At 30.1% G+C, this 25,177-nt stretch overlaps 1 protein-coding gene across 1 annotated transcript in view; it reads right to left on the reverse strand.

Annotated features, from left to right (window-relative positions):
• Positions 1–744: 744 nt before the first annotated feature.
• LOC129956520 (iroquois-class homeodomain protein IRX-4-like) overlaps positions 745–25,177 on the reverse strand; it is a 69,486-nt gene continuing 45,053 nt past the window's right edge. The window contains exons 4-6 of the mRNA XM_056068442.1: positions 5,811–5,967; positions 3,772–3,937; positions 745–2,259 (exon numbers count right to left, since the gene is read on the reverse strand). Coding sequence (XP_055924417.1) covers positions 1,055–2,259; positions 3,772–3,937; positions 5,811–5,967 — 1,528 coding nt within the window. The 3' untranslated portion in view covers positions 745–1,054. The remainder of the gene's footprint in view (positions 2,260–3,771; positions 3,938–5,810; positions 5,968–25,177) is intronic.

Genomic DNA, 25,177 nt, shown 5'->3' on the forward strand with positions numbered 1-25,177 from the left:
CCTTCTATCTTAACACATTTGTAATTTATTATTTTAATTGGTTCAAGATTTTCGAATTACACTAAATTAATTAATTATAAATATTTTTAGAATTAATTTTAAGACACTACTTAAGGTATTAAAAATTATAAGGATTCCAAATAAGCTTTATTTTGCTTTGTGGAGTTAAGTGCATTAAAATTTTAGGGAATTAAGCAAATCATTGTACAGAATTTTTATTATATAAGATTGAAAACTATTGTTTGAAACCAAATTATTTGTATATATAGCAATTGAATCGCATTAGAGCCGCATTTCAATGTGTGTAGTGATTGGTTGCATTGTTTTCCATGTATGGACAAAATGAAGTGTATTTTATATGTCTAAAATTTATTGTTGACTATTGCGATCCTTCTGATGTAGAGCATTAATTATTACGGAAGGAAATATGAAAATTAATGTCAATATTGCAAGCTACATGGAGAAAAATTCTTGTCTTTAAGGGTAACAGATATTTCATTATGCAATCGTTTAATTTGAATTGATCAAATTCTTTTAAAAATATCATCTCTTATTGTTTAATGAAGCAGAAACAATTTTTTCTCATTCTAAACAGTACAATTACTCATATTTCAATATGAAAATATATTATTGAAAGCACAAAAGTAATTTAAAGGCTTCAAGTTCATTGTTACGCTGTTATAAAGCATTCTTTTATATATAAATTTTTTTAGATTTGAAGAATTGTTTAACTGTTAAAAAAAGATGAACATGAAAGGAATTATATATAAAAAATGTAAATAAAAATGTATACGAAGCTGTGATATGATCTGTGTAGCTGTGCGATTGCAAAGCCTTTGTTTATTTGTTTGTTAGTTTGTAAATATTACAAAATCATATAATTTAGTTTGTTGGTTTGTATATAGAAAAAAAAATCACAATAATTATATTCGGAGAAATTATTTCCAACAATATTTGTATCGCATCCTTATTAAAGATCTGACGAACGTGCTTTCTTTCGTTCATATAAATAATAAGATCAACGTGAATAACAGTCAGTTTGAGCTCTGTGCTTTCAATGGTCACTTTGTCTCAAAAGAGTTCCAGTGTCCCTTAATTCAGCTGATGTGTCCTGATTGAGAGCTGTCTTGTGGATAGCGTGCATTGTTGGATCAAACCTGTCTGAGGCAAAAAAGTCGTTTCTAGAATTAGATTCACCCTCTGTATACCCTGGATTCTGAATTACTCCGGATGAATTCATCGTCTGGCATTTGGGAGCAGTGTAGGCAATTGGTCCAATGTTTTTACCCTTATAATGGTTGTATGGATCTACATTCTCCCCCACCAGATTTGGGGGAGGATACTCAGTGACATAAGGTGGTCGACTGTCCATCATACAAGACCCTCTATCCCCTGATCTGAGGCACTCACTGGTCTCGCATTTGGTAGGCACCACACAATCTTGAACTACGGGGTTATAGGTAGATTGATTGCAGCAGAGATTTTTCGATGGTAAGGTGTTACTTTTGTCTGGCACGAAGTCTCTATAACAGCCAGATGTAATGTCAGCATGCTTTCCCATTTCGCTGTCTTTAAGACTCTGTCCAGTGTCCACACAGAATTGGACAGAGCAGCTGGGTAGCTTTAAATCACAAGATGGTGGATCTTTGTCAGCCTTGTGTCTTTGATCACTATCTAAGCAAAACATTGTTGGGCAGTGAGATACTTGAGATTGTTTTATGTCATCTACTTGAGAGTCTTTGTCTACCTTTAGCCGTTGGCTACTGTCTACGCAGAACATGTTAGACATTTGAGACTGTTTTAGATCAGAAGGTGCACATTCAACGTTTGATTTGTGTGTCTGTCCATTTTCGATACAGAATTCTGATTGCTGGCAAGAAAACAATGATCTGCGTATAGTTGGTGGACTGTCCGATGTGGCAGTTCTAGCTAAAGACCATATCTTTGGCCGACTGCTGTTTGACATTGCACTATAAGGAGGAGCGTTCGTTACAACTGATCCATACAAAGGATCTTTGGGATCATTTTTTGTTGTACCGAATTGCGTAGAGGGATTAAAGCAAGAGTTTTGCATCGTTGAACTGCGTATTGGACTGGGAGATCCTGAACCGGAATCTTCTGAAGACTGTCCCTGAACTCTGTAGCAATCTAATGCAAAAGAATTGCAGCTCTTGTTGGAGGATTTTGCATCATTGTTCTCAAAGACAGATGTAAAACTTTGCTTTCCTGGATATTGCCCACATTCTTGCTTTAAATATTCTGAGAAAAATAAAAAATGATTTTGTTAATAAATTTCAATTAATTTTTTTTAACATTTTAAATAACATATGAGAGAGATATTAAGCAAGAAGAAGGATTCACTTAAAAATAAGTAAATATTACATTTAAAAAATAAGTAAATATCACATTTAAAAAATAAGTAAATATTACATTTAAAAAATAAGTAAATATCACATTTAAAAAATAAGTAAATATCACATTTAAAAAATAAGTAAATATTACATTTAAAAAATAAGTAAATATCACATTTAAAAAATAAGTAAATATCACATTTAAAAAATAAGTAAATATTACATTTAAAAAATAAGTAAATATCACATTTAAAAAATAAGTAAATATCACATTTAAAAAATAAGTAAATATCACATTTAAAAAATAAGTAAATATTACATTTAAAAAATAAGTAAATATCACATTTAAAAAATAAGTAAATATTACATTTCACACAGAAAAAATAAAAATTATTTTTATTTCAAACATTATTTTTTTTTTGAAATTCAAATATTGCTAAGCACATTTTAAAATTCTAAAAACCTCATTTTTTTGACATTTTTTTTTGTTTCAAAAATTTTTGAATCTTATTTGAGCAATATATAAAACATTATTAAATTAGTAATTGCTTCAGTATGGCTTTTAACTGCATTGAAACAAAAGCTTTTATTCAAGAATTTCACAAATTTCCTAAGATGTGTTAGTATTTAAGAAATAAAATTTCAATATTTAATATATTTATATTTCACCCAATGATGATTGCAAAATGAATAATGTTGCTAGTAATTATACTGACGAATGATTTGTATCTGTTTAAAAAGCAAATTAGCCTTTTGTATAAATTGAATTGTTCCAGTGTGAATTCAGAATAATGGTGTTTGGAATAATGAATGATTTCTCGTCTGTTTAAAATGCAAATTAGCCTTTTGCATACACTAAATTATTCCAATGTGAATTTAAAATAATGAATGTTTTATAATCTTTTTTTTTTAAATTAGCATTTTGTATACGCTGAATTGTTCCAATGTGAATTTGGAATAATGAATGTTTTATAATCTTTTTTTAATTAGCATTTTGTATACGCTGAATTGTTCCAATGTGAATTTGGAATAATGAATGTTTTATAATCTTTTTTTTTAATTAGCATTTTGTATACGCTGAATTGTTCCAATGTGAATTTGGAATAATGCATATTTTGTCATTTGTTTAAAAAGAAAACTAAATTTTTGTATACACTGAATTGTTTCAATGCGAATTTGAAATAATGATTGTTGAAATAATGAATGTTTTGTCATCTGTTTAAAAAGAAAACTAGATTTTTGTATACACTGAATTGTTCCAATGCGAATTTGAAATAATGATTCTTGGAATCATGAATGTTTTGTCATCTGTTTAAAAAGAAAACTAGAGTTTTGTACATAATGAATTGTTCTAATGTGAATTTGGAATAATTTACAAAATGACCAAAATTTGTTCTGGATGTACTTTTACAATATTTACCTGGTAGATTACTGTCGCCACAATCGTCTGCCGTATCGTCTGACTTCACATCTCTAGGGGAGCTACTGTCTCTGTCTTCTCCTTCGCTGGTCTTGTTCCTAGGTTCCCAAGTCATCTTATTCTCCTTCTTCAGACGGCGTCGAGCATTGGCAAACCACGTTGAAACCTTCGAATTAAGATTCATAAATTTTAAGTTGCTTAAAATTTAAGATAGAATTTAAAAAATGTATTAAAATGAATTAAAAATTAATAAAAACTAATAATTAGGCCAGTTTACCAAAATAAGCGCCATCAAAGTCTTCAATTTATAAATGATAAAAAATTCTGAACCTTTTTTATTTTATACTTATGAGTGTCCTTTATAAAATGTGAGTATATGCAAATGTATTAGTTCTTTCCTCAAAACCTGGATCAAAATTTCCTACGAACTGATTTTTTGGCACTACTTTTTATTCTTTTTGAAATTTATATCGAATGATTTATTGTTAATCTAGCTATTCAAATTTTGTCCGATACATTCATTGCAAGAAAACCTTGCTTTTTAGCACCTCTTTTTTCCCTTGAGCAGAGAGCGCCCCCTTGTGGCGTTTTGTACAAGACAATCAGTTGAATGGGAGACAAATCAGTGGTGGATTTCAAAAATCTTTCGGTCCCGGCAGTGCATTTTATGCAGCTGCTGTTTTAAAAACTGGTTGCAAAAGTCAAGAAATTTTTAATAATTAGCTTCTAAATAATTTATATATATATTTTTATTCAAGTTGAGAAAATAAATAGATTTCTGTTTGTTTATTTTTTAATGTATGTATAAAAAGGACTAGTGTAATAAAATTCTAATAAAATTAATCATAATCAATATTTAATGTTTTTTTCACCTTCAAATAAAATCATTTAATTACCATGAGAAATTATTGGCAGGCAATAAACTTCAATCAAAAATATCTTTAAAAATTACGATTTTACAAGACCAGATATTAGAATATAATAAATGCAAAATTATTATTTTAATACATTATAAATAAATATATATTAATTTATTTAATATTGATCAAAATAATTAAATATAAACACACATTGCAGCCTTTGATATTTTGTAACTCACACTATTTGTATACCTTGCAAATTTATTTATTTGGTAATTAAATCGGTAAGATTTTTTTAAATCAACTTGCATGTACCCGTTCAGTCTAGCGGCTTAAAGACTGTTTCCTAATAGGAAATCTACCACTGCATTAAACATAAAATCGTGCAACAAATCCATAATTAACATACTTCCATATTATACTACTTTTCATGATTTTAATTGAACACGCTGTAAAAATGCCAAAGTATTTTTTTTAAAATTATTTATAAAATATAATATGCTGAAATATAAAACTAGTACTGTGACTGAGTGATCTAAGAATGACAGACGCTGGCTAGCTCAAATAAAATTATATTTAAGACTTAATGAGCTACAGACACAAACAATTAGATACAAATCAATTAAAACGTGAGACAATTTAGACAACTCCTAAGGACGCTTCATTTCCAGTACCAAGTGGTAGACTACCTGTTTCTCACTTTCGCCACTAGAGGCTATCCTTCTATTTGTTATAGTATATTATTTTAGAATTTATAAATCTATTCTGAATTTAAAGAAAATAACTAATTTTGTTTAACAATATTTGATATCTGCATATATGGATGGAAAATTAATATTGTTGGATGTATTTATAATTTTAATTAGAATTGTCTTTAATTTATTAGTTCTGTTTTCGTATTTTTTTCTCACTGTGTTGTCTCTGGGTTTTTTTAAATTATCATTTAAATGTATGACATTATATCTGGAAACAAATTGAATGTTCAATTTGTATTATGTTCTTAACAACGGCTGTTATGTTGCTTTTTATTGGCTTGAGCCGCACTCTGCTGCAGGCGTTCTGTAAAACTTTTATTCTAAATGGAAATTAAACGTGTTTGTACTTTTAGAGGCTTTTAATTTGATCTGTAACGATCAAATATCCAATTTTATACCAGCCGAAGACATTTTTGGAACAAACCTGCGTGAGAGTCATTTTCGTGATGATGGCCAACATGATCTTCTCCCCTTTGGTAGGATATGGATTCTTCCGATGTTCATAGAGCCAAGCTTTCAGGGTGTTGGTGGTCTCTCTAGTTGCATTTTTCCGCCTAGCCACACTATCCATAGATCCGTATCTGAAAATTGAAATAAATATAAAAACTTTGGAATGGTTAGAAATTTAAATTTTAAGATAATCATAAAATTTCTGGTATTTTTAATTAAAAAATTATAACTCATATGCAGATGTAAGGATTCTAGTATAAGTTTAATAGTTGCTTCATGGAATCTTAAGAGACAGGCAGTTAAATTGAGAATTTATTTAAATACACAATGTTCCGCATTTTAGAACATTATAAAGCATTAAGCTGATACACCATTCTTTATTTTTATTATATTTCACATCTAAATGCTAAAAAGACATGGCAATGCTGCTTTATAAGAAATAAATTTAAATATATGATGTACAATAAATTTAAACAAATAAAATAATTTAAAAAAAAGTTCGTGGTGATACCACATGACGATTTGCAAATTCCTGACTTTTCGGTTCTCACAATCGTTATATATTTATAGATAGATGTTATGCAAACCAAACTGCGATTGATGTTTACTAATTGCAGAATATTGTGTTAATTTGTTTTTTTTTCTTGAATACCCAATGATATAGTTAATAAAAAAGTTCAGATTTGCCTCCTTTTTATTTATTTCAAAGAGTAACACTGGAAATTGTCTCAACTTTTTTTAATAATTCATTCTTTAATAGTAAAAGAATTTTTGTGTGTCTTATATTGACACAAGCGTAGCAAGCAAGATTGGAAAGCATGAAACAATTACATTAATTTCTGAATAAATTATATCAGTCTTAGTTTTGTTTTGTATATTGACACAAGCTTAGCAAGCAAGAGAAGAAAACGGAATAGAGTTGCATTAATTATTGAACAAAGTAGTTGACGCTTAGTTTTGTTTTGTATATTGACACAAGCTAACAAGCAAGAAAGGAAAGAATAATACAATTACATTAATTTCTGAATAAATTATATCAGTCTTAGTTTTGTTTTGTATATTGACACAAGCTTAGCAAGCAAGAGAAGAAAACGGAATACAATTGCATTAATTACTGAGCAAAGTATATCAGGCTTAGTTTTGTTTTGTATATTGACACAAGCTAACAAGCAAGAAGAGGAAGCATAATACAATTACATTAATTTCTGAATAAATTATATCGGTCTTAGTTTTGTTTTGTATATTGACACAAGCTTAGCAAGCAAGAGAAGAAAACGGAATACAGTTGCATTAATTATTGAACAAAGTATATCAGGCTTAGTTTTGTTTTGTATATTGACACAAACTAACAAGCAAGAAAGGAAAGCATAATACAATTACATTAATTACTGAATAAATTATATCAGTCTTAGTTTTGTTTTGTATATTGACACAAGCTTAGCCAGCAAGAGAGGAAAGCAAATACAACTGCATTAATTATTAATACAAGCTTATATAACATTGTATTAAAGGATATCAAATGTGCTATGAAGTCTAAAACAAATTACAAATTTATTTTGTACTAAATTCGAAATTGCATACTGAGAATAATAATTTAAACTTATTTTATTCATTATTTTTTTATTATTCACAATTTTATCGATAATTTTGCATGACAATTTTTTCATCATTATGAATCACCAGAAATTAACGAATAATTTACATAAAATCTACGGCATGGCATATTTGGAGGTATTATATGATATCAACATAATTTACCACGCTTAAAAACCGGCTTTATCATGAGACAAATCATTTCATATTCTGAATGCAATTTATTACGAGCTAATTTGTTTCTAAGCGTTCGATTTTCCGGATACAACACCTTTACAGGATGTATCTCGAACCTCAGGTTCCCATACCCAGAAATCATCTTCTATATAAATAAGAAGATGAGCCTGGAAAGGGCATTCATAATCATTTACTCGGGTCGTTAAAATACCATTTCATATACTGCAATTTAGTGCCATTTCTCAAATTTACAATGAAGTCGTCTGCGAGGAAGATGGACGACCCCTTGGTCATCCCTTCGTCACGACCTGCAAACGATCTTATTCTAAACGGAGAAAGGGGAGGGGAAAGAAGTATCAGATTTCATCTACAATCAAAACTCCAATGCTTTTGACACTAATTATAACTTGTTCTCAGTGGAAAAACGTTTGTACCTTTCAGCATTCGAAACCCACGACTCCTCCCCTCGTCCTCAGAATGATAGAGCAGAAAATAACCACCGCAAAAAAGAAACTACTTCAACTACTTCTCCGCCAAATGAGAAGAAAAGCTAACTTCTCTCTCTTATCGATGAAAGGAAGAAAGAAAACGATAAAAATAAAATAGAAAAAAATAAACCTATAAATCAAATCGTTTGCTCAAGAAGAATTAATCGTAATAAAGAATAAAGAAAAGAAATGTGTCAAACGATCTGTGGTTTGTTTGAAATCGTGATTTCTGTCAGGGGAAGGCGTGGTGGTTTTTTCGAACCAATTAAGAACTGTTGCCATTGAAAACGGAAGATGTAGATAAATAGCAGACGATTATCAAATAAAAAAGGGGCGGAGATCCATCATTCTGAACGCAACGCTGCTGACCCCAGACGATGATCACGAGCGAAGTTAAAGGGGAGGAGGGGAATGGTGAATGCCCTAAATTGAACCCTCCTATAGAAGTCATTACTTAGAATGGGGAATGTTTTTATTTTAATGTGTTTGGAACCCAAAGGGATTTTGAATTCATGTTGAAAGTAAATAATTATCGAACAGCTATTAAAAAAATTCTTGGGTAAACAAATATGTCCATCACAATTATCGATATTTTTAGACTACTTATTTTTTTAGTAGCCGACTTATTTGGGTTTTTTTTTTATAAACATGCTCTGCATTTGGAAAATCTCTAATTTAAAATAAGCCATCAGTCATTCGGTGAAAGAAAAACGCATTTAGTTAGTTAAATTTTTTTTTATTTTTGTTCTTAATATAACACAAAATTTTGATCAGAATGTTTTTATTGTATTTTTTAATGGTTTTTCATATATATATATATTCAAATTTCATATCTTGGTTGCAAATTAGCTTACTAAATAATTGATATTTACTTTTAAGGCAATACTTATTTTGAATGAACCAATTCGTAACATGATATATTGCAACTATAGATTCTCAAATAAAAGAGGTTGATGATAATTTATTTTTATTATAAGATAGTCAAAAGTTAAAAACTTCGACCAGCTGTGAGGCACACGGAACAGCCGCGACAGCATTGGTCAGAATAGAAGTTGAGACCTACGGGCCATAATCGGCCACATTACAATCTCTCCCGTAGGAGGCGCGTTCCGTCATCGGTAGGGGTAGCCGACCCAACACCATATCTGTACCCACCAGAGTGAGAACTAACTACTATACGAAAACCTCATCCTCATGTTATTGTATTTATATAATGTAATATTTTTGATATATATATTTTTATTTTTTTGATATATGATATTTTTATTTATTATTGAAATACTTTTTAATATAATATATAATATTTTTATTTAAATTATAAATATTTTTATTATAATATATAAAAGACACACACATATATATAAGTATGAATTTTTTTATTGTTTATTATAAATATTTTTTATTTAAAACTATTGTCATTATTATAAAGTAACGACAATGATTTTAAATAAAAATAATTATTCTGAAGCTATTTTTATTTGAACATAATACTGAGTATGCTTAGTTTTAAGTATTTTAAGTGATGGCATCATAATTAAACCAATTGCTCAGCATAAGAATTTAGGTAGCTCTCAGAATATAATATTGACCTTAACATTAAACATTGATCCCTTAATATATATATTAAAAAAAAATCGAAACCAGATTAGGATTCTTTTTCTATTATCTAATTATTTTCGTATTTCGTTTTTACTTAGTGAGATCGTTTTACTTAGACGATTTCTTTCCTTTACTTTAGAGATAAAAGTAGTAGATAGAAATCAACAAACTGTTTCGTAGTCAAAGAGATTAAATTACCTTTTGTGATCCTTCCTTTAAAAAAAAAAACTGATTGAATTGTCTTGCATTTGAGATTAGAATGTGATATAAATTCTATTATACGAAGTTAAAGTAATGAATGTACTGGTCTATATATTCTTTAGAATTTAAAGCACTTTCAGACTCATAGAAAAAGTAAAGGCGGGACCAATTTTGATTTTAAGTAATTTGCACTTTTGTGATCAGGATTTCAAATACAAAATGAAAAGAATGGAAATTCTGTGAATGAATTTGTTGGTAATTATAAAAGCAGTTACTACGCATGGAAAACGAATATTTTTTCCCACACCAAGATTATTTGTAGAAACCTCCAGTGACGAATTGTGGAATTCAATATTATACTTCGAATATTACTTCGAGAGCTGTTGGAGTTTATATTGTGAGTGGTAATAGAATTGTTCAATGCTATCGATAATATAGGAATTGATAACGGGATGAATAGATTATACTGAAATCGAAAAGTGGCAATTGGCCTTGAAAAAAGCCAGTGGGAGGGGTCTCCCCAAAACTTTCTCGCACACTATCAAATAAAATTGTCATGCCAGAGAGCGCCTTGCGTGCCATTGGCGTACAATAGTTCCACCATTGTAATTTTTTTATAAAAAATTTTAAAAAAATAATTTAGAAACTGTGTGTGTAGTGTATATGAGACGGTCATCTAATAGACTATCTGTATTTCCATGTATTCAAATGACATTCATCGTGACTCAAGCCTATCCATGCATTTAGATGACAGAAAATATAATCGTAGAATTTGATTTAGTCTACAAGTCTTTAATTATGAAGGATGTCCCAAAATTAACGCAAGATTCGAATTTGCCATCATTCGTGCAGTAAAGTATTGACAACCCTATTAAAAAAACCATTTGATAGCTGATAGTTTAGGGTTAGTAAAAATGGAGCGTTACACGATAGAAGAACGTGTTTTCATTGTTGAACAATATTTAAAAAATACTGAATGTCTGGGGCCACAGTTCGAAAATTTGAGAATTGGCTCCTTAGGTCGTGTGATTCGACATCATAAGATTTCTTTTTATAGGGTTATTTGAGTATCAAAAGTTTATGCCAACAAGTCCACAAGCACGCGTGAATCGAAGGAGGAAATTCAATACTGCATCAACGCAATTCAGCTACATTTATGCAAAATGGTCATGGAAAATTTCGACAAAAGGGTGCGTATTGCCAGCAAAACTGTGGAGAACATTTGCTCTATGTGTTATTCCATACATAACCCTATCCTGTGTTTTTACGATTCATTACAGTATAACAATTTAAAGAAAAAAAACCCTTATTTTTTATTTAATTCAACTTTTACGCTAATACTTTTTTTATCGTGTAACACTCCCCTTTTTACTAATCCTAAACTATCAGTTGTCAAATGGTTTTTTTTAAAAATTGGGTTGCCAACACTTTACGGCACAAATGGGGGTAAATTCAAATCTTGCGTTAAATTTGGGACATCCTTTAGAAGAAGAATTTTCAGTTGTGAGTAGAAAGCAGTTATAAACCACATGATTATTGCCAAGCGAAGGAAAAAAAGTGTGATTCGTCTCTGCGTGGAAATAAATAAACCAAAATATATTAATAGTATATTTATAAGCTATTTATATAATTAAATGGACTAAAGTTCTAAAAATCGGTAATGACTAATTTCTGAAATAGAGTTTTGTATCTCATTGAAAACTATTTTTCGTGGATCTATTTCTGCAGCACTAAGATATGTAGAAACATAAACTTCATCATTTACCGGAGATTGGATCATATACACTATTCTACAGCACAGCGTAGTAAAAAAGTATTAATGATGATGCATATTACTTGTAACTTAATTTTGATGAACAAAATTTGCAAGTATATAGCATCAGCTAATTTGTTTACTTTATGGGTAATTATTACGAACAACGCAGTCTATTATTGCTTAATAAATTATTTTTAATTAGATATAAGCAATTTCAAAGTTATTTACAATTCTATAAATTCGAACGTTACGGAACATTAGAAACATACATTTCGTCATTTACCAGAGATTGGATCATATGCACTATTCTATAGCACAGCATAGTGAAAAATATTAATCGGAAAAATATTAATGTTATAGAATATTGCATATTACTTTCTACTTAATTCTGATGAATAAATGTTGCAAATATATGTTCTCCGCTTATTTGTTTACATTATGGTAGTTCTATGAAAAGAGGCTCAGCTGCAGGGTTTCTAATAATTATGTTCTTATGATATTTTTGTTGAACATTATGAAAAAAATTCTTTTTTAAAAGAGTTTTTTTAATTGATTTCTTTATTATTTTTTTTGTAAATGAGGCATTAAATTTCACATTGAAAAAGTAGTCAAAATAGTCGGGGGTCGAACAGTCAAGAACTACCACTTTATAAGTTATTGTAAACGGAATATATAATTACATAAAACATTTATACAGTAACTTGGTCTCAATATTCATCTTTCGTTCCAATGCAGCTGCTGTAAGTAAAGAATTACAATTTATGATGTGTTTTGCCTTGTACCTGTCATCAATGCTGCAGAGAGTAAGAAATTGTAAGTTTCCTTTTAGTTGCTGTTGTAACTAAAGACCAATCTACAGATCTTCATAAGTGAAAGATGGAACTAGCAGGAATTCAGTCTATCTGACTTAGAGGTAATAAAAGAAGTCCATATTGTCATGACAAAGATGTAAACAATAATTAGGTATTTTCGATATTTTTATATCCCCCTTTTTAACAAATAATATTAAATTTAAACATACATAATTTATTGTACTGTTCACTTTAACAATCCAAAACCATATAATTTTGAAATAACATTTTTCTCACTAAATTATCTCTTTTCATAATACAGAAATAAAATTTTGAATATGTTTTAAAGCATTGATTGATTTATTCGTATGTTTGCAACATACCAATGGCATAAAATGCATGAATGAGATAGATATTCAAGGAGCATACATAATTTTTCAAATAATTAAATTGCAAAGAACTTTCTCTTTTAGATAATATAACTTTTTGAACTCAATAAGAAATTAATTTGTCTATTTGTCTATAGAAATTATTCTACTTGCATCAGGATATTTTAAAACCTCAATAATAAATTTTAAATTTTAATTCATTTTTATTTAAAACAGTACAAAACTGAAATACGTGAATGCATGCAATTTCTATAGAGAAAAATCATTTGTAGAGTTAATATTTCTGAATTTGTTTTACCCTTTACAACAAAATAGTCACTTATATTTGGTCTGCAGTAAATAAAAAGTGTTTCCTTATTTTATTGAATGGGCATATTAATTTAAGAAACATTCAAAATATGTATCAAAATTTATGAATGACAAATAAATTATATTATAAATCACGAAAACTATATATATATATATATCAACAAGTTCCCACACTCCGAGTGCAGGGATAAAAATTTGTCGATCTAACACATTCTTTTAAAAGATCCCTATAACAATTCCCTCACCTAAATCGACACGTGTAAAAAATTCCCTATCAAAATCTCAGGATCCCAGGATTATATCAGGATCAGGATTATATCAGTATATAATCACGGGGATAAATATTTCATTAGCTTTCTCTTTTTCGCTCTTGTGCCGCGCTGTGAACGGACGTGTTTTGTCCGCGCTTGTACTTAAATTATGCGTCCCGGAATGGAATAAAAATTTCGAAATTTATTTTTAGTTTAAATTTCAAAGTGTCTTCTCTCTCTTCAGCCTGAGCTTAAAAATTTTGCATATATACAATCCTAATTAATTATACGAGTCCTTTTGATAGCGAAGACTGTTATTGATTTTCTTATTTAGCCATTAGACGCATTGCATATGGAATTATAGAATATAATATGGAGGAAAAAACCACTTGCAAAGTAAAAGTCATATTAAGTCATAATATATCAAGAGTCATATTTGTCATCATCTCTATCTTCCCGGGGGGGGGCACCTCGAAATGAGGATGAGATGCTTCCGGTATGGTGGTTGGATCTCGCCACCCTGGAGGGTACACTAATAGGTGGGGGATCTGGCTCCTCCCATCGATGACGGGACGTACTTCCTTCGGGGAGGGTTGTACCGTGGCCGGTGACGGCTCTTAGGACTCAACTACAGTTCCCGCCAATGTTGCTGTTGCGGCGGTCCGATCATTCAGTTTTATGGTTTAAATCCGTGTGCCTTCGGGCGGGTCGGAGAGTTAGATGGTTGACTTGACTTGTCATCATCATCATCTCTATCATGCAAATCATGATGCATATGATTCGTGAATCAAGATTATATTTCAAAATTTACAAAAACAAATTTTTACCTGCGTATACATTACTCTGTCATTTCTCTTCTTTTAGTATGCTTTTGTCATTTCAGTTGATAATACTCTAAATCTTCTAACCATGATCTTAAAAGTAATTGAAATTATTATGGACTTGCCACGAACATAAGGATTGTTAACCGGGACATTCAAAAGGTTTCCATCAGATTATCTGACCAATGCAAATTTATATTCTATTATCCAAAATAACATGCAATTAAATTTCAGTTTACAGATTTTAATTTCTATAGACGCATTAAAAAAAAAAAAGGAGCAACCCAGCTTTTTTGTTGCCAGTCATGCTTAATAGAAACTAAAAATACCACTTTAAAAAGAGTAAAGTATACTAAAAGATTTAGTGTATAAAATGTTAATAATGGATTATACAGGGTGGTCCAAAAAAAAACAAACTTCCCCTATATATGAAACCATAGCGGCCTATCCGCTCAACCAATCGAACCAAAATTTCAGACATGGTTGTTTCAAGGTATGCGCTGGAGTTGTGATGATTCTAAACAACGCAGAACTCACGGTTACGGTTACAGTGAGAGAATTTCGAAATTTTCGAATGGCAGCACCCACTTTTTCCTTGCGCAAATTGATCAGCGTATTGAAAAACCACAAATGGCGTTGGAACGATTAGCGTGTGACGAAAATTGCCGCCGTAAAGCATATGCAAAGAAGAGTATTATAAAGGAATAATGACAACACAGAGAGGAAAGAGAAAAAAAGTTTTTATTGGAATGGAAAGTTATAATTACAGGTTTTCAACGTGTTCATCTTCGCAGGCGACAACGCATTACATTGGGGAGATTGTGGACAATGCCGAACGTAACATGAAAGGAGGAATCCGCATAACTCCACGTGTTATAGCATCTTGCAATTCTGACACATCTCGTGGACCAGGCGTATACACCTTAGATTTCAGATACCCCAGAACCAGAAATCCATAGGAGTGAGTCGGGGGATCGCGGTGGCCACGAAACTGCAAAGTTACTAGAGATGACACTATCACCAAAGTGTTGTTGCAGCACTGGTCGAACACATTGGGCGACGTGTGGAGGAGTCCCATCTTGCATCCATACAATGTCCCTAATGACATTTCTTTGCTGCAATTCAGGAATAATGGAATTCTGCAACTGTGTCAGAATTGCAAGATGCGATAACACGTAAAGTTATGCAGATTCTTCCTTTCATGTTACGTTCGGCATTGTTGTCCACAACCTCCCGAATGCAATGCGTTGTCGCCTGCGAAGATGAACACGTTGAAAACCTGTAATTATAACTTTCCATTCCAATAAAAACTTTTTTTCTCTTTCCTCTCTGTGTTGTCATTAGTCCTTTATAATGCTCTTCTTTGCATATGCTTTACGGCGGCAATTTTCGTCACACGCTAATCGTTCCAACGCCATTTGTGGTTTTTCAATACGCTGATCAATTTGCGCAAGGAAAAAGTGGGTGTTGCTATTCGAAAATTTCGAAATTCTCTCACTGTAACCGTAACCGTGAGTTCTACGTTGTTTAGAATCATCACAATCTCCAGCGCATACCTTGAAACAACCATGTCTGAAATTTTGGTTCGATTGGTTGAGCGGATAGGCCGCTAGGATTTCATATATAGGGGAAGTTTTTTTTTTTTTTGACCACCCTGTATACAAGTTTAAAAATGCACAAATAAAAAAAAATTAAAATCGTCTCCAACAATACTTTGTCGCAATTTAGCCAAGGTTCGCCACTTAAATTTACAGCTATCCTTCTATTTCCAACAAAAAAGTTTTTGGCAAGATTCATTTTTTTAAACTGATAAAAATTATTGATAATATAAAATGTAAATACCTGATGAATCATTAAAACTATTTGAAATTGCTCATTTTCCAATGAATATTTAAATAAAATGTTGGGCATACTTTTCATCTAAAAAATTAATATTAAATTCAATATTTAATAATGTTTGATGCCTAAATTTTCATTACTTGATTTTACATATTTTTAGGATAATTGTAATTACGGCAGATTAATTTTAGGAAATATGAGACTTTTATAAGAAATCTTGAGGACATAAAATAATCATTAATAAGTTTAAACAAACAAAAATGATGTTTTTTTTATACAAAATATAGAGTCCACCTTGAAATTAAGTATAAAAATAAGTAATTTGGTCCTTATGTTTGTAAAATGAAACAGTTACAATACTACGAAGAATTTATAAAGAAATAAAATTCCATTTTTCATTCACTTTTTACTTTCTCATATGCAAAATATAGAGAAAGTTTCTTAATTGTCAAAAAAATTCGAACTCGCGATTTTAATGAATCCCCACGTTATTGATTTCCTCAAGTTTCTTTTTCGGAAAATGTCCGTCTTTCTGTCTGTCCGTGTGTTTGCGATAAAGATCAATCAAAAACTCTTTGAACTAGTCGGATGAAATTTGCTATACGAGCTATCTTTGTAGATTCTACCAAATTGTGCAAAATCCCTTCAGAGAAAGTCTGCCTGTCCGACTGTACGAATATAAGCTAGCGCGATAACTACAAAACGAAGAGAACTAGATCGATGCAATTCGATACATAGATTCGATTTACTCTGTCGTAATGCATATTCGGTTCTCTAAAGTATATGACGAAGCAAGCACAGTATTAAAGGAAAAGAAGTATATTTTAAAAATATACGAGAAATTTATGGTTTCCATATATAGTTTCCATATATATAGCCATAAGCAGAAAGGGTAAAATTATAGCATTTCATTCTTTTCAATACCACTTTTTACTGTTAAAAACCATATTGATAATATTATATGGAACAATCCCAGTATGTCTTTGTTTTCATTTCCGTTTAATGTCATGTTTCACTTTGCTAGTGAGAAGAAATGTAAAAAAAAAAAACCCATATTTTTTAATAAAATATTAAAAACTACTGATTGTTTGTTATAGTATGTTATGTGATTTAAGAAAAGTAGTATCCGGATATAAAATTAAAAATAAATGAAGGAACTATTTTTGTTTATTTTAACTCTTCAAATACATGTCGTATAATATTTATTAATACAAATGAGATAAAAATTGATAGTTACTTTTTTTGGGATTGTACTCACTTTCAACATTGACTTATTTCAAATAAGATTCCACCCCCTTTAACTACGAAGTTAAAGATAGCATAAAATTTATTAATATTTGCAAACTTTACTGCAGTATTGAGTGTTGATTCTAACCACAATTTTATACTTGGTAGAATATTAGAAGTGGATTGCATGATTACTGAAACTGGAATTACCTTTATTTTACAAAATAATGCAATTGGGCCAAGATTCGTTAGTATACATACTTCTCAAGCGAAATTTTATAAATTCTTGCGTTATTATTCCGAATGCGAAAATAAAAAGTTGCTACAAATCAATTGTCTTTGAAAAACATTTTATTCATTATTATGACATGAAATTTAGGTATGAGCTTTCTTTAGATAATGCTCTCAAAATTTATTTTGACAAAATTAGTGAATAAATTCGACAATAGGTGTCACTGTAACAATAATTATGCACTCTACAAAGGTTTACATTTATTTTTCATATCTCTTTCTTATTTGCAAATTGTATTTTACGATTATATGTAATAACTCTTCATTAATTTTATGTAGACAAATACTGTTTTTAAGACACGAAAAATTCACTGAGCATGTCTGTAAAGCAACGGATGTTCATCCGTGTTTGGTAAGAGTTTTGCTTAAGAATTTTTGAACAGCATAATGATTATGAAGTACGCCATACTGCATAATTGCCAAGTTGACAACATGGTGGCGCTGTTGTCGTTTTAATAAACATTTATTATTGATGAAATATATTTCAGATAGGGTTGAAATAACTTTTTCAAAATAAAAAAAATAACGTTCAATAATGAAATTTGCTCTGAAATTTTAGTACATTAAATTGAAAATTTTCATCATGTAAAGATCTTGATGGATTGCGCAACGCATGTATGTTGCCTTTATGAGTCAACTTCACAAATTTATTTAATGATTAACGAAGTTCAGATTCAAATGGTGGCGAACTTTCCATGATAGCAACATCACTTGCCATTTGCATAAGGAGTATAGATATTTCAACTACCTTAACGTCTCATACCAGCGCTGGTGAAGACTATGGATTTTGGATGCATAAAAACAGATAAAAGGTTATATCATATGCCAGACGTTAGAATATGTAACTATTCTGGATCATCAAATATTTTTAATCCCACTGGATAAGCAGTGACTCTAAATTTTTTGAAACAGCAAAAGTTTCTACTTCAACAGTATGTGAAATAGTTGTTATTGTAAAGGTCTCTATAACCATAATTTCCATTCTTGAAGAGACCACAGAGTTTCATATTCGATCACGCGAGAGTTCATGCAAGTTGATATTTAAAAATTTGTTCGTCAAATCAAGAAATTAGTTCGATGTCATTTAATCTCTTAGAATATTATTTTTCCAGCATTTTACACTTATCTTTTCGTAGCAGGGCCTTTTTCTCCTTCAGTATTTTATCTTAAAATCAGCCTTGTCTATCGATGAAATGGAAACTCTTAGATACACTAGAAAAAGAAGTTTTAAACTTAGAAACCCAAGAAATATCTTTCCATGAATCCGAATTCCGACTCTGAAATGAGACTAAAAAAACTAATAATTCAGGATTAGCAGGAGAGATAAAACAGTTCCATCAAGGAGAGAACAACCTATCAGCATTTTAATGTTTCTTAACCATATTTAGGGCGAATTTTATCTTAACCAAGTATACTCTAAACCTGGTGTATTTTCTGTGCAACAAAGTCATTCCTTTGACAAAAGTTCTACTTGTCAGTGTGGCACCGAAGAAGGATCTATAAATCACGTGATCAAAGCCTGTGCACTATGGCGAGAACAGAGACTCATATGGCCAAGAAAATGGATGTCTCTTGACGTCGAAGAACTCGTAAAAATTCCAATCATTAAATCTTCTATTAGGGACATTTTGCCAAAGCTCCTGTCTTTAGTTCTCTCCTAATGCAAAAAGTGAACGTACATTTAATGTATTTTATGAATTTTTAATGTTTCACAATTTAATATGTAATGTAAAATGTAATGTTTTTCCTATTCTTTTATCTGTACCAATATGCGTTTTCTCTAGAGGGTCCTTTGTTTGTTTGCTTGTGTCTAATGTCATCAAGTGTCATTTACTCCTTCGTGCTAAGTGGGTTGCTCTTCGGTGGCCCCATCAAGATTTCCGCGTGGCCTATGGCTAGGTCAGGGTATTGCTTGCATTACAGGTGCAACATCTAGATGTTTTTTTTAACTGTTTATACATCTGTGAATATATTTTGTAAAGATAAAGTTGCAGTTTCTGAAAATTATAAATAACTGGAATTATAGTATTACATATCTGTAAAATGTTATGAAATTTTTTTTAAAAAGAAACTTCAAGCATATTAATTGAAATGTCTGTGCAAATCTCACGCCCTAATGAGTTAGATTGCATCATACAGCGACTCTAAGTTGCGAAAGTTAATACTGCAATTCTATTGGTTATAGGCAATTTACCACTTTAAAAATTATGGATAGATAAAAAAGATTATATAAATGAAAGATCGCATTTTTTGTGTATGCCTGATATATTACTTACGATTAATTCAAGTTATATAAAACCAAGGGTCATTGTTTTATGGAGATATAACAAAATAAATTGTTAAGAATTGTTTTCCTGTTTATTTGACAAAATATTTGCCTAAACATTGATTCCTAGCTATTGAAGTGTGCTATTTGAGATGTTATATGTTGGCTTAGTTTTTCCTACAGAAATCTCCATACATTTCTTTACACAATTTAGAAAAGACCACATGTGATTCAATCATTAATAACTGTTGTCAGAGAATTTTTAAATAATGTGCAAATGCTCTATGTCATTTCTATATATTTTAATAAAATGTGTTCATTTCAGTGACCAAAGCATTCATTGTATTCAATCTTCCTCTAACACTTTTATTCACTTCAAAACGTTACACACCGCCATTATTTTACATCTTAAAGAAAATTTTAATCAAATAGTAAATAACAAACTTGTTTTTATTATTTGTTCTAAGTGTGACAAATTACTTTGTTCCAATTCGCCTGAGTGTCGTAATGAGTAAATCTCTCTTGGAAAAAGTGATTTTGTAACAGTTTTGTATGAGGTTTGCAAAGATGTTTTATAACAAAATAATGCATAAAATTTGAAAGATAATTCATTTTTAAATTACTACTTTTTTTAAAAAATATGCTACTTACTGAGAAAAAGAGAAGTGATTTTTAAATTTTAAAATATTTATAACTATTTTTATTTGACAGCTTTTAAATTGACAATAGTTATTTGTCAAATAATTTATCCGCGAATTAAGCAATCATTGATTTTATGTCTTCATCAAATGAATTTTAAACACATACATGTTTTTAAGCTTTTAAATATAATGCTGGTCTTTTTGATTGAATACCGTAGATATTTTTTTTAATAATTTTTAGTTCTCTATTAGCTCTTTAGAGCTTATAAATATTTTTTTTATGTCGATCTCAGATCTAAAGGTCAGTATAAAAGAAATCGAAAGATCGTTTTTATAATTCTTTCTTTCAAAGAAATTCTATTTAATTAATATGCATAATTTAAAATTTATATTCATGTATAAAATAATAAAATATAAGATAAAATGCCGACTGTTTTAAATAAAAGAGAAAAAAATATATTCCAATTGCTAAAATCACAGATAACCAGAACAAAAAAAAAAAAAAAAATGAATTATCGGTGTGATGTTCTGTCATTTGCATTCCATATTGTAGCAACATTCATAGCACATCTGTGCCTTTTGAGTACGAAAATTTGTGTGAAAATAAAAAAATACATTTGTTAGTAGCATTAAGTTCAAAAATAAAATATCAATGAAGACTAGTTGTCATTTATTGGTGAATGAAATGCAGCACCAATTTATTTATAAATTTATAAAATGAAGTGGTGTAATGCTTTATAAATTAGAGAAAAACGAGTGTTTTATAAAGATTCTAAAATATTTAAACATGTAAATGAATTTTCTGAAATAAAACGTATAAAAGAAAAAATCAGCAAATTTTATCTTTGTTTCAATTAACTTTAAATTCTTATTAGGCATACTAAATATTTGAGGAAACAATAAGGGATCTACTTTCTTTTTTTTCTGTTCATTCATGCAATAAAACTTATGATTTGGAATTTTAGCACTTTCAATGTAATAGCAATGCACTCTCAAGTATTATTTAATCAAAATTCACAACGACTTTTTCTTTTTGCAGAAGATCGAACTTTTCCAGAAAATTTCAGTACCGTAAATCTTGAACTTCCACAAGGAATAATCAATTGCAACATGTGAATCATAACTTTATAAATGTTATTAGAGTGTCATAAAAATGTTATTATTAATGTTTACAACAAAGCTGGGATTTTAACAATCTAAATATGAAGATGGTCCCTAAATGTAAAATGCAAATATCTGCTGATGTAAATATGGCTTATTAGCCCACTCTGGGTAATTAATTTCTCTATGAAAACTCCATTTAATAATTATATTTTTATTTCATTAAAATGGATACTACCTCTGGAAATTTTGTAGCGTAATTTTAAACATAGTAAGATATTCTTCTGTCGAAAATTCAAGCATAACAACTTACAGAAAAAAAACCCCAATTATTATTATAATGCAAAATGCCTTTACTTTCCGCGAACTGCCTTTTCAACTTCTGTGGTAACTACTGTGCAATATATAAGCAAGGAAAGCATTTGCTTCCACTGCTATACTATGATATCCAAGTCAGACGTGGTATAAACAAATATTTCCATTGAATTTACTTTATGTCATATAAAAAAATTAAAAACTGGTAATTAATGAAATACTGAAAGTACTAGCTATTAAGCTTAAAAGTAAGTTCGAAGCTTCTCCTGGGTTTTTTAGTTAATGAAGTGAATCAGTAAATTACTATTATATCATCACTAAGGAAGTGAAAAAAATAACATTTCGAAATCTATCTCCTATGATTATTATTAAATATAGTGCGATATAAACCTAACAAAAGATACAATTCTTTCATCTTTACAATCATGGATGCTTTTCGTCAATCTCGGGCATCTTTTGTTTCTTAGAGTTTATTATTTAAGCAAATTCACTGGAGTTCGTGATACTATCAGATACAGAAGCTATGTCTCATACAGTAACAGTTACAGCTATCAGGTATTGAAATTTATGAATCTCATGCCCCAGAAATTAAAATAAACATATTTTAATTTCTCAACTAACGATAAGTCAACCTTCTAACTCTCCGACCCGCCCTAAGGCACACGGATTTAAACCATAAAAACTGAATGACCGGACCGCCGCAACAGCAATTGGCGGGAACTGTGGTTGAGTCCTAAGGGCCGTCACCGGCCACGGTACAACCCTCGCCGAAGGAAGTACGTCCCGTCATCGATGGGGGGAGTCAGATCCCCCACCTATTAGTGTACCCTCCAGGGTGGCGAGATCCAACCACCATGCCGGAAGCATCTCATCCTCATTTCGAGGTGCCCCCCCCCGAGGGTCTCAACTAACGATAAAGAAGCCTTTTTCTTTGAAATATGAAGTTTTGAATATGAACTCACGAGACTTTTTTTTATATAAAATACTTAATAATAATCATGCAATATACAGGGTGGTTATAATTAAACTTCCCCTATAAACAGCATCCTACAACGCAAACGGATGAACGGATTGCAACGAAATTTGGTATATATGTTACCGTTAAAGTATGAAATCCGTTATTTTGTAGAATACCTAGTTATTCCATGGAATAACTGATCGTGTCCGTTAAAGTGTAAAACTCACTTGTATTTGATGGTTTAACTAGTTATTTCATAGAATAACGATCTGCAGCCCGTTAAAGTGTAAAATAATCTATATCATATGTCTCGCACGACAAATATATTTACTTTCCACCCCTACTGCATTTATGTTTTTGTTTGTTTGTTTTAGAAATAAAAAAATGTTTTTGTTTTAGAAATAATGTTCTTTGTAATTCCAAGTGTCATTTTAGTAATCCTTGTTGTAACAAATGATTTTATGGTACGTTTCCATAAATACCATTTATACGCTGCATAAATTAGATAAATGGCTTCTTTTTCATTTTAATTGCCTAGTTTAATTTCATTTTAGATAAATTGTTTATTTTACACTTTAACTGTCTCTCATTAGTTAATTTATAGAGTACCTAGTTATTTCATAGAATAACTAGTTAAAGTGTCAAATGAATAACATATTACACACTTTAACGGACACGATCAGTTCTTTCATGGAATAACTAGGTATTCATTCTATGAAATAACTGCATTATATACTTTAACGGTAACATATAGACTATATACGAGATGCGCTCACGGAATTTCGAAAAAGTTCCAAAATATCAACCAGAGGGCGCTTTTTCCGGAAAAATATTGCATTTAACACAATAAACGACCAAAACGGAATACAGAAACGATATTAACATTTATTAAATAGTTTCTGATCATCTTGTCATCGGACCACAGTAAGAAAGATAAGTAAAGGTAAGGAAAAAAATAACAGTACGCTGTTTGAGAAAAAAACAACAGTTCAGTTTGCAGAAACAAGAATAGAATGCACATAAGAAGTTAATCGTGTCCAGGACGATGTTGGGAAAGATGCACCAAGTGACCACCCTCATTCACCTGCAAAATGTTCAACAGCAGATCGTAACTGATCAGTTATGATACTTCGCGCATGAAACGTTATGAAAATTCCAGCTTTTCTCGGTTTTTCATTTTATTACTCATAATTTTTGTTCTGGATTGTTAATATTGTTTCTGTATTCCGTTATTGTGTTAAATGTAATGTTTTTCTGCAAAAGGCACCCTCTGTTGTGCATTTTGGAAATAATTTTTTTTTTCAAAATTCCGGGAGCGCATTTCGTGCATAGTCTATATAGCAAATTTCGTTTTAATCTGTTGACTCGTTTTCGTTGTAGAATGCTGTTTATAGCGGAAGTTTAATTATAACCACCCTGTATTTAATTCACATTAGTAATGACAATGTAACCGATATAGAAACGCATGATTTGAAAAACTTTTTATCAATATTGAATTGGATAACTTTATCGCGATACTGTATTTTTACGATTATAATTATAGAAGTATTTTTGAAGTTTCTGTTTTTGTCGCAGTCTAGTAACGTTTTGTGCATTTTATAATTAAGCACATAGTTGGAATGTCGTTTACAACCAATGATAAGAAATTCAGCATCTCATAGTCCTCTGTTCTGCAAAAGCTTTTTCGTCATTATTTGGGGGGGCGGAAGATTAATTACTTGTTCTTCTTCAAGCTTTCAGGCATGTTGCTGATCATATTTAATATTGCTGATAATATTTAATAATAAAATATCTAAAATAATACTTAGTAGAATATTTATCCAAGAACTTTGCTGCTTTTAAAAAAATAATTTGAAACTTAATAATTGAACATTGAAATAAAATTATTAGTTTACATTAATATTTTCGACAAGAGGGAAGATTTTAATTTTACTATCAAAAGATTCTCTCAAATATCATTGGAACATTATAAAAATTATTATTTTTAGGAACATTTTTTAATTTCATTCTTTTAAATTCAAACCAAACTTTGCAACCTCCGAATTTTTTTCTACTTTTGTTAATATTTTGTTGTATTTGATGTACTTGTTTGAAATTTTTATCTCAATTTTATTGCATTATTTTTATATTATAAAAAGCCCAAAACCTAGAGTATCAAAATCTTTACGCTTTTCATATAATAATATTCGAAATTTATTTATATAGCTTTAAAGATGTTTTCTACAGAATAAGGCACAACATACAAATGTATGGCTTTTTCCGATTCTTACTACAGAATTTTTTATGATGTCTTTTGCATGTTTAATACAGTTTTTATTTCAAATGTAT

This window comes from Argiope bruennichi, chromosome 11 (assembly GCF_947563725.1).
Source record: "Argiope bruennichi chromosome 11, qqArgBrue1.1, whole genome shotgun sequence".
Taxonomy (NCBI): domain Eukaryota; kingdom Metazoa; phylum Arthropoda; class Arachnida; order Araneae; family Araneidae; genus Argiope; species Argiope bruennichi.